The sequence below is a fragment of the Corvus kubaryi genome, unplaced genomic scaffold (assembly GCF_017639235.1).
Source record: "Corvus kubaryi isolate FWS band 111438036 unplaced genomic scaffold, C.kubaryi_AGA036_p1.0 65234, whole genome shotgun sequence".
Lineage (NCBI taxonomy): Eukaryota > Metazoa > Chordata > Aves > Passeriformes > Corvidae > Corvus > Corvus kubaryi.
The window spans coordinates 13,093-31,094 of record NW_024581857.1 but is presented as its reverse complement, the minus strand read 5'-3'; the positions used below and the strand labels follow the sequence as shown (position 1 = coordinate 31,094).

The following is an 18,002-nucleotide window of genomic DNA, read 5'->3' as shown; positions in this document are numbered from 1 at the left end:
GGAGGAAAGACTCTGAAACCTGCATTTCTCAGAGTAGGATTTGTTAGTCCTCTAAATACCTACCTTGTTCTTGTGGAAAGATATGATCACCAAGTGAAAATAAAACAACAGGGCAGACAAAGAGTACAGCACATGCAGTAAAATTAATAGAAATTTGAACTGAATACTGGGTTAAGTTTTTGTTTGTATAAGAGTAGGATACTGGTTGGTCATTTTTTTTTTTTTTAAGAGGTAGATTCACAAAGGCATCTTAAGATTTAATGTCTAAACCCAAAGCCAAAGTACCCTGCCACCTAACAGCATTCTCAACCAGAAAACTGCCAACTGCATTCCCAGTGTCAGCGGATTTCAGCTCCTGTCCTGCAAACCCATCAATAAACAGGGAAGGAAGCCTTTTGCTATTGAAGCTTATTAATCCCTTATGAATTAAATTCAACTTAATGATCTGCAAAAGAAGAAAATTGAAAAATTGCTGCTCTCTATATATCTTGGAGGTGTTATCAACCTGGAATAATATCTACAAGAGTCAAATTTTGGACAAGGATTACCCAAGCTGCCCCTTAGGAAATCCTAAGGAAAAGTATGCACATACCATCTTTAGGGGGTCAAAAAGCATGGGCCATATGAGGACAGAACTAAATAATGCCTGCTTTCCTTAGGATTTATTTCTGACAATATTATTAAGGTCTTTGAAAAGAAATGGAATTATAATTTTTTTTCTCCTGTGGGTGTGACACCTGAAGTGTCTCTGTCCCTACTGGATCCTGTAATCTTTAATAAGAAAGTGGAGACATCGTACAAATTTGAAATGTTCTTCTCTACCTGTTTTAATGGACTTTGCAGAAGCACAGTATCTTTGAAATTATTATATTCAGTCCTAGCTGAATTTAGCTAATAGGTTTGAAATTTGTCATTACCACTGTCAGGCTTAAGCAAAATTACATGCAGAGGAATATATAGAGTGGAACCCATCAGCTTTAGTTAGTAGGAGCCAAGGTTGAAGGCACTTAAATAGTCATGGCAGAAGGGACAAGCTGTCTCTTTCCCAGTTCAGCACTGAAATGACAGCTAGTTACCTTGCTCCCTCCTGTTAGGCTACAATCGCAAGTTCTGATGGTGTTATCCCCAAACACAAATAAAGGATATCAATTATTTACTAAAATATGCAAAACGAGAGCCTTTGTTCTCATGAGCATAAAATGAACGGGGAGAGCACCACACTAGGACTCTCAGCAAATACACCTGCAAGAGGTGACACTCTGTACCATGATATATGGTGCTGCTGTTGCTGTTGAGATAGGATTCAACCAGCGGGGCCTGCTCCTCCGAATGTTTCGTCCGGCGCGTCCGTGCCCGACTGTCCACGTTGGACTGAACCATCAGTGGCTCCTGGCGCTTCTTTTTCTGCTTCTGTTCTAGCAGTGCTCTCTGGAGAAAACACAGAGAAAAGCATCTGTTACTGACCTCCAAACAGCAGCAAACTACGATGGAAAACACTGGTCAACTTTACACCTTCCCCAGCAGTTGGCAAGCTGGATATTGGGATGTCGGGTTATATGAAATCTTTCCAAAAAGCCACAACCAACCCACTGCTGAAACACCTTCTGCTGAAAACAGCAAATAATTAAAATACATTGTTCTGAGCAGCCTACCAGCTGTCAGAGCTTGCTTGGAAATAACCTTTGGGAAAACAACAGTGTGAGAAAACTGGCTGTGAAGCAATGGGAGGGTAAGCAAGGGCATGAGGCAGAGATGCCAATTTCAGTTTCTGTAAATTAAAAGCAGGTAATTGCAAACTAGAATCGAGTGATAATACTGGACATGAGCCTAATTTAACAGCTATAATAGGTGAACTTTAATTAAACACTTAAATTTCTTAGCTAGACCTGCTGAAAACCAAAACCTTCGGCATCCATAGGGACCTTATTTGAGCCCTCTTCTTCAACCTCGGAGAACTGAACTGTTAATTTTACTTATCCTTTACCTTACCATTTCCTTGCTTCTGTACAGCGATATTTTAGCTTCTAGAAAGGAGATGCAATGAAACTGAAGAATAAAAATGGAGGTGAATTCTTTCAGCTCCATAAGTTGTGTTAACACCTCAACATGACTCCAACATAATCAGAATTAAGTACAGGATTATGGCATAAATAGAAAGTACTTGAATTTGAAAATGAGATGCTGGTAAACATGCAAGCTGATGAAATAGTGGGAATAGAAAAGGATAAAATTAAACTCACAAGGTTTAACTATAAAAATGACATTTTTTGAGAAGGGGACCACAGAAATCAAAGTAAAAGCAGAAACCTCAACTTCCATTAAAACTTGATGACACAATTCCCTCAGATTTCATGCAAGAGGTTCTGACTCCCTTGTACAAGTCATGTAGGAATACAGTCAGAAAATAGGCAACACAGCACACAGTGCCACTAGGTTACAGCAACAAGGGCTAAATCCACTGAACAAAAACTTTGTGGTTAACCTCTGTTGGCTGGTGTGACTGTTCCATCAGTGGGGTAACAAATACATTGTACATCAGCTTAAAACGAGTCCAAGGCAGTGGGAATCCCTCAAACCACAGTCAGAAGACAAATTTTAATGGAAGCCAGACTTCTGAGTTAAGTTCAGCCTCCACAGATCTCTACTTTGCATCCCCCAAACAAAGGATGCAATTTTCTGTCAATTATCAGTGTTTTCATTACTCCAGGACTCAGACTTTAGGGAGCAAGAAGGTCTTCCTCCATGATCTTACCTGTCTGTCAAGCTTCTGCTGACGCAGGCTGCTCCCCTCATCATCCAGAACACTGCAAAGACAAAGAGTACATAATTTATCACTCAAAACAACACCTAACAGCACCCAGTGGAGGAAACTCTCACAGGAGTTACCCATACAAAACTCCCACTATGTTCCATGGAAATTTGCCTGCCCTAAACTGAAAAACTTGGCCCCAGGGGATTTAAATGCAGTCCATGAAAAATCGAAAAACTCTGGCTCACATAAACTTCAACAAAAAATATATATTCAGGCAGTTCACAAAGAAATGCAAAATCCACTGTCTACAGCTTGGTTTCCTTTCCATTCTCTTCTAAGGCAAAACATCAATGTATACAGCACTGAAATTGAAAATTTGCATATAAAGCCTGGAAAAAGGGAGGAGTGTAAGTGAACTGCTTAGCAACTCAGCAGTATTTAAAATTATGTTAGGAAAACTACCCGCCTAATCTTTCGCACACTGAAAACCATAATTTATTCCTGAATATCTGAAAAGTCACACTTATTGCCACACACTTCAGTGCTTCGAGGCTGGCAAGATAAACAGCACTGCTCAGTGCCATATTTCTCTCTACTAATTGTTGCTAGTTGGCAGATTAGCTCCTGTGCATTCAATCATTTTCATTAATTAGATATTAAAGACTGGTATTGAAATCAGAAAGCTATTTTTGCGAAGTATTTTATCAAACTACTGACTAGGGCTTTGTTTTTCTGCAGAACAAAGGTCTCTATTGTAAAAACACTATGGTTAAACATTGAACACAGATAATTGAATCTTTTAAAGAGTAATATGTCATCTACAAGGAAAATAGTGCTATAGAACAAAAACAATAGCCTCTTAGGAGGAAAAATCATTTTCTCTTACAATACACTTTTACAAAATGTCAGCCCCTTCTCTTACAATTACTCTTAACAATCAAAAAGAAAAAAAAAAAAGATCCAGGACAAACAGACCTGGATTCTGACCTACATACAAATCAACAGTAGTGCAGTGGAAATTTCATAAAAAAAAGTGAATGCCATGTATTAAAACACAGCCTTTAGGAGACAGTAACATTATAGTAGAGTTAGACAGAACAGCTAATAAAGGCATGCAGAATGCCACCTTTCCAATGCCAGCATTATGAAAGACCTATAATTAAGCATTACTGGTAGCATCAGCCTTTTACAATTTTTCTTCGGTTGTATGCTACAAAAGGCTGATGTTCCACGAATTGAAACTGTGCTGTTCAACCACCTCAGGTATGAAATTACCATCTCTTGTAGAAGTCATGTATTACAGAGAGTCCACAAAGAAGATTAAAGAAAAAAAAAAAAACTCCCACTCATCAAAATGTCCTACTTTGCACCAAGAATTCTTCATCTTAAAAATTACAGAAGTTATAAAAGGAAGACACACGTTCCTCCCTGGTATACAATATCAGGTTTGCAGAAGAGTGTTTCACTACAACTGCACCAGTCTAAGCTGCACTGCTAGAAAGTAAAACTACCCTGATGGAGATTTTCAGCCAAACAATCGAGTAAAAGATGCCTAAGTGTAAAGTTTCAGGCTCAATGGCCTGAACAAATCCTCCTTATTTCAGACAATGCTGGAAAAAAAGCCCAAACCGTGTAACAATGCTAATACAGACCCCAAGATCTGCAGAGGCAGCAATGCATATACCATCCTAGCATCCATTTCCCGGCATGACACACTGCACAGAACAAGGGGGCAGGAAAATGTCCTGTGTCCTGCATGGGAAGCCACAACAAGGCAAATTCAGGTTCAGGCACAGCTCCTTCATGTCTCTTAAATGCCCAACCTTAGCATGGTAAACATGGCAGTTTAAATAACACCAAGCAGCAAACCCCAGGCAGAGAATGGTGTGATTTGCATTGATTCAGCATTCCATGAATGCAAAGCAACTATCAGATAATCAGAGGACTGCCAAAAAAAAATAAAACTCCATCCAAAATCTATGGATGTTGCAATGCTAAAACACCTCTCCACATTGCCCTTCTTACTGCAAGACTTTTTTTTAAAGCTTCTGAATATATGCAATCAAAGCTGAGACCGAGAGCAGCATGCTTTGAAAACCAAATGACAACCTCATCTGGAGCTTCCAGCTCCTTCATTATCCCACTTCATATTTTATACAGTTCTGGGGTAGTTTTCCACAATGTTTTCTAGGTATGCATTAATGACAAGCCTTGTATTTAACATTCCACAAATACAACTGAACTCCAGCTTTCTTCACTGACACCAAGATTCAGCAGAATAAGGTTACTTCAACAATCCTCTCTCTCTCTCCAGGTTGCTGGACTGAGAATGCCTTGCTCCCACCAGCCAGCCACATCACTCTTCTGAATCCTTCACAGGGTAATGTTAAAAGGCCCTCATGACCACTAACTCTGTCAATTTTAATAGTTACTCCATTTCAGTATCACTGAAAAGCTGCAGTTCTGTCCTTTCTTGATGTCTAATAACACTTACGCAACTCCAAATACAACAAGGGTTCAATTTAGCTTATATATTATTCTGCTGTAACAACAGAGCACTCCAGTTTGAGACTGCACTTTGTCACTGTTTTCTGCAGAACTACTGGACCTTGGAGTTGCTGACCAGCAGCCAACATTTCACATTCCCCAATTTCCAACAGACAAAGTCTTCTGAAACTGGGTGACTTCCAAGATATGCCATTAAGGGATGTCAGGGTTTAAATACATGCGTGCATAACTAAGTAAGTAAATAAATAAATAAATAATATAAGCTCTGTTTCCATAGCAATTCCATCAGGCCCTCAGTCTTGCTGCCTTGGAAAACATCTGCAGAGGGCTCTGAGATGAAGTGTGTAAGTGCCACTGACCCTTTATCTCACACTTCAGTGAGTCCTTGCAGAAAGATTTGGCAGATCATCTCGCCACGGCATCTGGCAGTCCGTGCATTCTGTCGGATGCTCCAGGGTCCAAGAGTTGAAACCCAGTTCTGGATTTCTGCCTTTTCTTTCTTTGGAAAACACAAAGTGTGTGAGCAGAAGCACAGCCTTTGCCCTTCCTGGTCTTTCAAAAGAGCAGAAATCAATAGCTCATCCCTGTGGAAGGGTTGTGCACATGGTGAGGACCCAGTTTGTCCTGCCCAGTTTTGGAAGGGGCCATGGTTTTGTTGCACTCAGGTCCAAATAACTGGGATGGTCAGAAACTAAAGGCCCAGTACAGCAGAAAAACAGTGACTGAAAGATGGCAGGAAATAATCTCAGAGAGAGAGAGGCTGTTAGAACAATTCTGCCTACATGTTTGATGTGATGCTAGAAAATCCCAGGAGCAGCATGAAACTCAGTCAGATTTAATAAAGAAATATAACTTTATAATTCATGAAAATTGAATTATTGAAGAGCATGCATACATATTAGCAATCTGCTCAGCACACTGAAGTATCCTGAAAATCCAGTAAGATTCATTTTTACTCCTATTTGATCAAGGATTATACACATCTGTCTGGCATCTCGGCTATGGCTCTGACCCACTTAAAACAAAAAGCAATTTGACACTATGTATAATATTGCAAACAGCCCTTCAGCTCTGCAGTAATGGTCTCATCCAAATTCAGCTGACAAATCACACCTTGTATGTATTTCCTTGCAGATAATTATGCAGGGAAAACCCATCCTTCTATACAGAACTCGAACAATCCACCCCTTAGAATTTACTAGCTGCTGGGTTTAAGAAGTCAAGCCTACAGCTACCTATTGTAAAGATTCGTATCAGTTGCCTGGACTAACGCCCACAGAGACTTAAGTATTATCTTTAGATAGCATTATTTTCAAATTTATAGTAAGTCGGGCTTACTACAGTGCTCCATGTCATAACAAAGATGAAAACATATGCAAGAATTTTTAGTATTCTAAGCTTTTCATAATCTCTCTTCCTTAAACATTTCAAGAGAAACCCAAGACCAATCAGGTTTTAAGGATGAAGCTTCATGATCACAGGAAGTTCCACAATTTACTACTGAGATGAAGGCAGAAGATTCTGTAAGTCAACATCTTGCTACATTTTACTGTAATTCCACATGGGCTGATTTCATTTTAAGTAAAATCTGAAAAGACTTAATTCAAATAACACTTTTCACAGCAAGTACTTTGCCTTTGCTCTTTGAGCATGCAAACTGCTTGTACTTCAAGAAGCCATTGCAAGAAAAAAGAATTGAGAAGAAATATTTCTGATTAGAATGTGCAAGATGCATGCAGTCACTGATTTTATTTAAGGGTTTTTTTAAAAGAAAAAGTCTGACACAGTAAAGCAGCTCTATTGTTTCTGCCTGACGAACAAGGCAATGCTTTTGTTCCTTCCTGACACTGCTTCATAAAGGAACATTTTCCATGAAAATAACTTTTTTACCAGGACAAAGGTCCAAAATCTCCCCTAGCACATCCCTGCAGCCCAGCACTAACTGCACCAAGTATAGCTCATCAAACAAGCAGACTCATACTACCACTAAACCTTAACATGCTGTTTAAGAAGTGTCACCTTTGCATTTTCTATTTTTGTTGCTTTATGATAACCCATTACTAAACAGCAGCACCCAAAATCTCTATGTGAAATCAGGGACCTTTGCACAAGCAAAATGAATATACATAGGCAGGGAAAATTCCTGAGACAAACAGTTCACACTATAAAAAGATGAAGAATTGGATAAGAAATTGTTCCTCCCATTTAGGACACTGAACCAGAAGCAATGGAAAATTAGAGGTGGTATTTTCATCTTGAGTTTCTTCTGCCATATTGTGAACTGCAATTCAAAAACAATGGATGATCAAACCAGATAGAAAGAAAAAAAACCTACACCATATCAGACTACTCTTAAGATCACTCAGATCTTTTCCATACACTCCTGCTGTGAAGAAAGCTGCTATGCTGCTGCGTCAAGACAAACAGGTTATGGGATCCTTAAGAGCAGAACAGACTCAAAAGAACAAGAATGGGTGTAATGTGCCATTTGAACACTACAGTCTCCAAAATAAAATTCCTGTAAAGAGATAGGACTTGGCTGACTGGATACCATCTGTCATGTTCACCCAATTACACTTCTCTGTAAAGTCTCTGTAGTTCCATAAAGCCCAACTGCTCTAGATAATGTCACTGTTAAGCCCTTAGGAACGAGCTTCCCGCAGCACTGATGAAATGCTACTGTAAAAGCCCATTAACGGGGTTAGGGACATGCAGGCTGAACTCATGCTTCAGGGGGAATAGCACACATTTAGGTTCTTCAAACAAGTGAAATTCAACCAGTTCCTGCCCAGTGAAGTCAGCAAAAATGCCAACACCTGCAAATCACCACACCCCACATAAAACAAGGTCTGCTCCCCCCTGAACGCCATATGCTGAGCACACCAGAAACCACTTGGGAGAACGTTATTGTATCAGGCACACAGGCTAACCAAAGACTTATAAATGATGCAAATCACTCTGAAAGACTGCAAGGGCTCCCCTCATGCCAGGAATCATCAAGGCTTTCTGACCCTAAAGCAGCTGCTCAGTCACCTGATTTAGAGTAAAACTTGCAGCTGCTGTCTTTACAGTAAAATGAGTGACTCCTGGGCCACCTAAGCAAGCAGAAGTCTGGATATTGAGGAGCAGCCCAAGGACACTGAATATTATTTTGCCCTTCTACTGCCAACAGCAGCAACAGCAGCTCTTGGACTTCTCCCATGCCATGTTCACAGGGCAGAGAAGGCAACAGCCTACCCTTACAGGACACATCCCAGTTACCACTGAACTGACCAGGAAAGTACAGACACCAGGAACTCCTGAAGAAATGGAAATTGCAGTTCTTTAGGCGAAGCTTCAGAGGAAAAGTGTTTCACTGTAAAACCCACATAATAAATAAAAGCATGCCTGTCCAGGTGTACAGCATCACCTCCTCTGCCTGTGCAGAAGACCCTTAAAGAGAATAAAAATAATAAAGCAAAAGGACAGGGAAAAAAAAGCAGAAACAAGAAACAGATATTTGTATGACAAGTATCAGCACCAAGCCAGCCACAAAACAGAAGATGCAGAGGATCATACACTGTGCTGATGATCCAAATGGCACTACAAGTAATGCCTGCAGGGCAGATGGCTGATAGCAGAGACTGCATGTGTAGTTGCACAAATAATTACAGAACCAAATGCTTTACTTTCTTCTCAAATCCTGGATGGCAAACTAGTTTAAAAATCAGCAAATTAATGAGACCTTCCTGAAAGGTTGTTGGTACTATTTGCTCCAGTAAGGTTTATCTAAATGTCCTTTGTACATTAAGATCTATGACACTCATTATGCCTGGCAACAGTTCTGCAGATTAACTGAGAGCAAATGTAACAACAGGAACACATTCATAAATTTTTTTCTTAATTCCATGTAGATAATTGTTAAGATTAACTCCAGCCAAATCCTCAGAATGGCCACACAATTGTCAGAGATCAGGCTGGGAAAGCTAAAACCCTGACAGAATTAAATCTGGCCAGAGACGTCAAGGGCAACAACACAAGCTTCTATAAGTACACTGCTGAGTAAAGGAAGACTAGGGAAAACGTGGACCCTCTCCAGAAGGAAACGGAAGACCCAGTTACCCGGGACATGGAGGGCTGAGGTACTCAATGACTATTTTGACTCAGACTTCATTAGCAAGTGCTCCAGCCACACAGCCTGAGTGCAGATGGCAAAGGCAGGGACTAGGAGAATGAAGCACTGCTCTCCATAGGAGAAAGTCAGGTTTGAGACCATCTAAGGCACCTAGAGGCGCAGAAGGCCACGGGACCTGATGAGATGCATCCACGGGTCCTGAGGGAACTGGCAGAGGGAGTGGCTAAGCCACCAGCAATTATATTTGAGAAGACATGGCAGTCCAGGGAAGTTCCTATCGAACTCGGGCACATGGAAAATGAGGGCATGATTGGTGACAGCAAACATGGTGTCTGTAAGGGCAAATCATGCCTGAAATATCTGGTGGCCTGCTCTGACAGGGCTACAGGATTGCCTGTGGATGAGGGAAGAGACACAGACATCATCTACCTGAACTTTTGCAAAGCATTTGACACAGTCTTGCACAACATGCTTGTCTCTAAACTGCAGTGGCATGGATTTAACAAATGGAGCACTCAGTGCATAAGGAACTGGCTTGATGGTCACACTCAAAATAGTTGTGGTCAATGGTTCAATATCCAAATGGAGACCAGTGAGGAGTGGCATTCCTAAGGGTTGGGATTGGAACTGGCACTGTTTAACATTTTTGTTGGTGACATGGACAGTGGGATCAAGGGCACCCTGAGCAAGCTGGCTGACAACACCAAGCTGTGTGGTGTGCGGACACACTGGAGGGAAGGGATGCCATCCTGACAGGCTGGAGAGGTGGGGCTGTGTGAACCTCATGAAGTTCAACAAGGCCAAATGCAAGGTCCTGCAGCTGGGTCAGGGCACAAGCACAGGGAGGAGAAGGGATTGACAGCAGCCCTGAGGAGAAGGACTTGGAGGTGATGGTTGATGGGAAGCTCAACATGACCCAGCCATGTGAGCTCTCATCCCAGGAAACAAAATGTGTCCTGGGTGGACCTGTTGGAGCAAGTCCAGATGAAGGCCAAGAAGATGATCAGAGAGATGAAGCACCCTCCTACAAGGAAAGGCAAAGAGAGTTAGAGTTGTTCAGCCTGGAGAAGCGAAGGTTCAGGGGAGACCTTGTTGTGGCATTCCAGTGCCTGGAGGAGCCTAAAAGAACAATGGAGAGGGACATTTTACAAGGGATAAAACAGGACAAGGGGGAATGGCTTCAAACAGACAGTTGGTTTAGATTGGATATTAGGAAAAACATTTTTACTGTTTGGGTGGTGAGGCACTGGAAGAGGCTGCCCAGAGAAGCTGTGGATGTCCCATCCCTGGAAGTGTTCAAGGCCAGGCTGGATGGAGTTTTGAGCAACCTAGTCTAGTAGAAAGTGTCCCTACCCATGGCAGGGGAGTTGGAACAAGATGATCTTTAAGGTCTCTTCCAACCCAAACCATTTTATGATTCTGTAACAGCATTTTGGTCTGTTTTAATTAGAACAGTTCATCAAAATAGATCTCCAACTGTTACGACTTTAGGGGTATATGAAACCAACAGCAACTGTAGAAATCAAATCTTATAAATGTTTCACTCAGACTAAGTTTTTTAAAAACCCATCAGAGTCAGGTATAATATATTGCTTGATGCATGTATTACAGGATATATATAAAAACAAACACTGACCATTCTTGAACAAATAACCCAAGAGACTCTCAGTGCGAAGGGAACAACAGGAGCCCTGCAGATACTTCAGACATGCTTTGAAGTAATGAGATCCAGCTTTGAGTTAAATCAGAACAAAACTGTAGTCAGAGAGAAAAAGAAACTACAGTTTAGGATCTGAAATGCCTAGGCTGACAGCTTTCAGTGAGGATGATAAGAAGCCAGGAAAAGATCTAGTGAGATGAAAAGCAAAACTATTCCCTACAGCACATTGCATGTTTTGAAATAACTGAACTACAGGGCTGCCACTACTGCCCTGGAAAGATCAGTTGAACTAATATTTGTACAGATTCATTCTCTGCAATTACACAGAACTAAACAAGATAGCAATGGCAGCAAATTGCAGGTAATGAAAATATCACCTACAGGAAGAGGGATGGCTGGGCTGTTTCTTGCCCTCCCTCAACACACACAAACTCTGAACACAATGTCAGAGAAGGAATCTATGTCCCAAAAGAGAGAGGTGAATTTAATAAACATGAATGATGGAGTAGTAAAACACAATAGCCTTTGAGTGATCTATGCTAAAATTGTATTTAAAGTAGTTTGATGAGAAGTGCCTGAATAGGAGCGAATTGGGAAGGGAAAAAAACCACCGTGACCTGGAGGTACACTACCTGCAATGCAGATGGATCCAGATGACAAATGACATGACTTTCAGGAAGTGCCTTTATTGAAAACACATCACTGCCAGCCACTGGAAAGATCCAGGTTTCTCTCTCAGTACCAAAACCCAGCCAATCTCAGTTGTTAAAACAGTAAAACATATGCACAAACAAACCAAACCCATTAACGTACAAAGCATCCAACCACAACTAACAGTAAATTAAATGGGCAGAAACTAGGGAAAAGTATTGTCTGGATAAAGAGACTGCACTTACACATACATACACTGCAGAACAAGAGTTCTCTGCCTGGACCACAACAATTCTCCCACTCCAGTACTGCTGACCAGGTAAAAGATGTCACCTAGAACAGACCTCTGCTTTTCTGATGTGGAAAACACTGTGATGTGATGAAGAGAAAACCTGCACAAGATGACTGCTGGCTCCTTCCCCTCCCTGTCCTATACCTGTTCTATGAAACTTGGTTTCGTCCAGTTGGCATCTCCTGGGCCTATTTTACCTCAAACAGTACAACCTTCCAAGACACCTGTAAAATGAGAGTAACAAACAAGTCTTAACTCCTCTTGGAAACACCTTTGTGAAGCAAGAATGAAGCCTCACAGGTGCGGTAATTAACCTAGAAACAATGCTGGCCTTTAAAATAATAGCATAATTGTGAAGTGTTTAACAAACAAAACACTGATGCCAACCATAGGGTCACTGCTGCAGGTGTTCAGTGAGGCTTCTCCCTGCAGTAGGTGTGCAAACACAGGCATGAATATGTAGATCGAACATGCTGCTGCTGAAATGGATTATATTTGAGGTAATTCACTAGTGCAGCAAAGTATTAACAGATCCCACTGCCTGTGTACACGTTTAGGACAGACTGGAAAAAGATGGAGCTGTATTTACTGGATTTTTAAAGGAATAGTAAAATTAAGCTATCAAATTGTTTAAAATGTGGGGGCGAAAGAGCCTAGTTTACCTTTGCTGCTCCAACAATCAAAACTGAAGAAAAATACAGTTAGAACTGTAATTCTGATAGATGCTAGTGAATTGAAACAGCCAAGCTCCCTTTTCCTTTTTACAGGTGGTTTTACAGTTTCTATGGAATATAGTTTCTAAGGGAAGACATGTCATTTCATGATAAATACTAACCGTGAAACAAAATATTTTGTCACTTCTCCCCCCACACATACTATCTTTATAATCCAACCTAGTACTCTTTTGCTGGAACTGAGGTAAGTAGATTTTTCTTTTTGGTTTGAGTTTTTCTCTGTGTTACCTTCTATACTAGTAGTAAATACTGACAATCCTGGACAGCATTTTCAGAGGAAAATGAGTTTGTCAGATGCTGGTGCCCAAGTACCTGATATGGATTTCAAGACTAGCAAGATATTGATGGCTATCAAAAGTAGCAAATACCATTTGGCCTATATTTTGTACCCTGTAATAAAAACTAAGTCCTTATTTCTAACAGCACTCTATGCAGATGAGATATTCCTTACAGCCCAATCTTCACACCTGGGCCCTGAATCCCTGAAGCCATGAATTCAATCTCATGAAAATGTTCCCACTAACTTCACATTGCATACAAAGATGCGAATGTATAAATCCCTCCAGGTTGGGTTTTTTAACTATAAACCTCTGAAGACAGAGGATTGTTTTCACAGTGTGCACAGTGCCTGCATAGAAAGAGACTCTTTCTCAGATTTTAATAAATCTTAGAAAACTATAGTAGTAATAAGGTTGGGATGGTGATTCCCCCCCCCCCCACTTTGTTTTTTTTAAGACAGAGGTATTCAATCCTGGTGATGTCTACAGCATTCGAAGATAATTTCAAAACAAGTTACATATTTAATCTTTTCCAATTTATCAGTTCCCTGTGTGGATGATCCTGTGAGTAACAACCTGAGGAGCATTGTTCTCCATTTCAAAACTGAGTTAATCTCTCTCCTTTGCTTCTGTGTGCAGCCAAGTGTGGGTAGATGCAATCTACTCTCAAGACCTAAGAAGCAGCAGGAAAACTTTACAACACAATCAGAGAGTTTTCTGCAGCTGTGAACCAACCTTGTTTCTGTACAGTGAAAGCCTATTTTCTAGCTCTGTTTTCCAATGTGCCCTTTAAAGGCCCCTTCCAACATTATTGGAAAGCATATCAGCTTTTCTTTCCTTTTGTTACATTAAATGTTTTTCTCCACATCTGTGCCCAACTCCCAGCCAAGGGAGTTTACTTTCTCTACTAAAAATAATTGTAGAGAGAAAATAAGCAGGAGGGGAAAAATATAACATGGGATAATTCTATACAGAATCACATGTCATAGGCTGTATTAGGAAAAGCAACAAATAGAAACTCTTGACACATTTTAGGAAAAAACCTAAGTTGTCCCATTAAACCCATATTTATATATTCTGGCTATATTAACTCCAAATATGCTGGCATGCTTTTCTGTTTCAAATTGAAGAAAATGTAGTCCTTTTAACAGCAAAATGCATTCCCTACATTTACAAGTACTTGGAAGTGTCACATCAAGTAACCGTCTCAGTATTCTCATGCAACACACCTCTGTTTGTAGCATACTAAGTTATGTACATTGCATAAAATTCAATCATCTTTATTTTTCATAAACATTAACCATGCTCACCAATTTGAATTTATACACCTAGTTTAGCATATCAGCTTTAAATATTTCAAATAAATTATTCAAATTTAAAACAGGTCAGGTATTTGTTATTGCAATATTTTTAGTTCAACGTTCATTATGAATCATCAGAATCCCAACTATACTTCTTGACTACTCTGTGACCATTTTTGTTACACCTGACAATCATCTTCATCTGGTTCTCCTTAACTGCCTCCAATGAAATTATCATTTAGTCTAATAATTACTCTAGATTATTCTCTCAACACTTCGTAGTACATTGTGTGGCGCTACAAAAAGCTAAGCGAAATGCCTTGCTACAGCGACGTATAAATGGAAAAATATTAAAAAAGAATTTAATTATCAAGAAGTGTGATAACTTGAGAAAAGTAATACATTATCTGCTCTATCCAGCTTGATGTCTCAACAGAAACCAGACAAGACATTATTTCCTCATATTTAAGCACATGTACATAGATATATGTGTATATATATTTTTTTTTTTAAAAAAATGGAAGAGAAAATCTGAAAAACTTTTTTAATACAGTCTGGAAAATTATCATCATTAACTGGTATGACTCAAATACTGGATTGTTTCAGTATTGGGCAGTTAATTGAAATAGCAATTCCTTTCAGGACACACAATTTTGCTCTATGAGATATATAAAACATGCAGAAATGAGGGCTGCCAGCAAGAAATGAGAATTTCTAGAAAGGCTGTGGCAGAGGAGTCATGACAGCCTGCAGACTCACAGCTTCAGAGAATGTGGAATCCATGTCCCCAAAAAGCTTCAGATTTCCAGCTGCAAATCTCCTCTGCAGTACGCAACTTATAGCTGACACAGTTATCAAATTACTGAAAAATTAAGAGCTAATGATCATGACCCAACTAATTCATATTTCTAACTGCAACTACCTTTTTCAAATTATTGTTCTGGGCTTCAAAACACTGTCACATGAATAGTCTGCATGGTACTGTTTGAGAGCAAAGTCAGTCCCCCAGGCAAGACATTTCAGACTCATTTTCATTGCATTTGGATCAGACTGTAAACAGGGCCTGATATATACTCACCACCTAATTTTTAGGGTTCTGATCCTGAACTGACTAACATAACTTATTATTGCTGGACATAAATATTGCCATCTAGACCTGCTCAAATGGCTAAGTATTTGCACAATGAAAGCTTATAGCACATGGAATGGTAAACACCAGAATAAAAGGTTGATAAAAAGATCGTGCATTTTTATCTTTGCTTTCTAAACTGTCAAATACCACTGCCATCAAACAGTAACCAAAGAGGAATAAAAAAACCCAAAAAACCACTAAAATGCTTAAAATGCTTTTTATTATTGTTTTGAAAACTCCTAAGATTTGCACAAATATATTACATGCAAAAAGAGTAACCTTGCCTTTGAAATAAAGCATGCATAAGACAATTAGATTTAAAAAGCTGTGTCAACTCTAAAAGTGTTTGTTTTTCTTAAACTGGCAAGCAGCTGTCATTCATGACTGTAACAAAATATCCAAAGGAATTAGATGAAAAAGATTTTAGCATTTATCCAATCTACAATTTTTTAAACTGTTTTACTTGAGTTAAGCATTTTTTTTCACCATGTGCCAATGCCTAAGCAAATGGGGTACCATGTTTTATAAACTGATGGACAGCTCTCACGCAAAGCCACAAGCATCCTTTGCTGTTCATGTACTGCTACAGATTTTCAGTATAATATGACCTCTCAAAATAGATAAAGGACACAATACCAGCATAATATCCAAGGAATTAAGCAGTATAATTCTCATTAAGGTTTTGCCGCTAATCCCTGCACATTCTCTACCGAAAATTTATGCTCAAATTATATATTTCCAGATACTGGTAGAAATTATAGGACTCTAGAATCAGATTATAATTACATAGGATTGCAAATTGTACATTTGTCAGTTCCTAGAAACAAAATGGATAGCCAAATCTGCAATTCCAATGGCTGCTTTCATGCTAGATACAGATACTGCAGTTCATTTACCGATTAAGACAAAAACTGTTTTCCTTGTCTTTTTCTTCTTTTTCCTCTAAGATTCAGGCATATTATCAACCCACACAAAGACAGGGATAAGAAATAACATAGGAAAAACCTACTGACTCTACAAACTGCATAGAACAGACAAATTCTCTTTAAAACATAACTCAAATGTTTGAGCATAATTGGGTATCACTGGGTTTGGGTACTTTTGGGGGATTTTTGTGTTATTCCCTTTGTTTTTTAAAGGAAGATAAATGATATTTGAATTTCAGCTTGTGGATTCAAGGTGTGGAACTTACGTGAATCTCCAATATGCAATTATATTGTGACAAGTACTGCTTCCTATGTAGTTACAATTTAATAAAAATCTTCAAGATAGAAAGAATAACCAGAATGTAGAATTTAGCAAATGTCACTCTTCACGTATTCAGAAAAAGTACAAATTGTTTCTCGCCCCAAATGTTTTGATCATAAAATACAACACAAGTCTGTTTAAAACCACTTCAATTTCTGATTTCTAAACCAGCACAGCTTTAGAGAGCTACCCCTGATGCAGCCATACCCTTGGAGCAGATTTGTTTAAGCGTGACAGAAACGGGTCCTGAGGTAATTCAAGATACTACAGGTCTTGGATTTTGTGCTTTCCATTTTTCAACAAAGAGAACAAGCCTAATCTAATTTGCTCCTGCGTGTCATTTAAAAATGCAACTAAACAGATCACAGCTGAAGTAGATCAGATTAACTGCTAAAGAAAGGCTGTGTTGACAAACTGCACAGAAAAGTTTACTAACACCTTTTGTGGATACAAAAGGCACAGCAAAAATACACAAACCTACTTGCCAGGAGGCTGTCTTGTGTTTAACTTGCAAAGCGAAGGCTGGGAGAATAAGATGTAAAGTATTTTTATCGAACAAAGAACTGTTCAGGTGCTGTGGCATCTGTAGCAAATCATTACAGGAAAGGGCTTTCACCAACCTTTTCATATATTTTTAATACGTTGCTGAAGTTGCCATTTTAATTATTCCTCTTCACCTGGTAGAATGCCTGTTAGCAACAATTACAGCAAAAGGAATCTCCACTGGGCACTGATGTGCTATGTACAGCCTTGTCTCTGGACACACCTGTAAGCCTGTTACTTCCCTTCTGTGAAATATTTTCAGTTAAAAAGGGTAAAATGTGAGCAGAAATATGTGATTATTAGCTTGGTTGCTGATTTCCTAGAACAGGAAGCAGATCATACCATACAAGTAAAATTAAATTCAAAATATTTGGATCTTTGTCATAGAAGGATTAAAGTTATCTGTCTCCCATGAAATGTGTATGTTAATGTCACATATTCTAGAAGGCAGGGAACCTCTGGAAGTTTCAGGAAGAATTCTCATTTCTGCAGGGCTTTTGTAACAAAAATTGACCAGAGTACTCAAACTTCAAATTCCTTCACTGACAATTCAAGTATAATGAGGGGCCTCTGCCTGCTTTTGTAAGGAAGAAAGATTTAAGCATTGATAATGCCTATAATATTTTCTTCAGTTGATTAATTTCAACTAAAATTAAAGAGGGTTAATCTTTCTAAGTCCAACAGATTTCACGATGAAGGTGGTGGCTGGATAGAGGCAAAGACCTTAAACAGTCTCTCTGTAAGAGGAAGTTTTGGGGTGCAGCTCAATGGTATTTGTAGAGCAATGAG

At 39.4% G+C, this 18,002-nt stretch overlaps 1 protein-coding gene across 1 annotated transcript; it reads right to left on the bottom strand.

Moving 5' to 3' along the window:
• Positions 1-1,134: 1,134 nt before the first annotated feature.
• On the bottom strand, positions 1,135-2,905 carry LOC121673133 (tubby protein homolog). The gene is made up of 2 exons (XM_042046204.1): positions 2,753-2,905; positions 1,135-1,428 (listed from the first exon to the last, which is right to left on the bottom strand). The coding sequence occupies exons 1-2, from the start codon at positions 2,888-2,890 to the stop codon at positions 1,150-1,152; spliced, it is 417 nt and encodes a 138-aa protein (XP_041902138.1). The 5' UTR covers positions 2,891-2,905; the 3' UTR covers positions 1,135-1,149.
• Between the last annotated feature and the right edge of the window lie 15,097 nt (positions 2,906-18,002).

Bases quoted from the DNA above. Each gene is read 5' to 3' on its own strand.
- LOC121673133 (XM_042046204.1), bottom strand. From the start codon at position 2,890: ATGGGTAACTCCTGTGAGAGTTTCCTCCACTGGGTGCTGTTAGGTGTT. The intron at 1,429-2,752 runs GTAAGATCATGG...TGTTTTCTCCAG, and splicing joins AGCAGAAGCTTGACAGACAG to AGAGCACTGCTAGAACAGAA.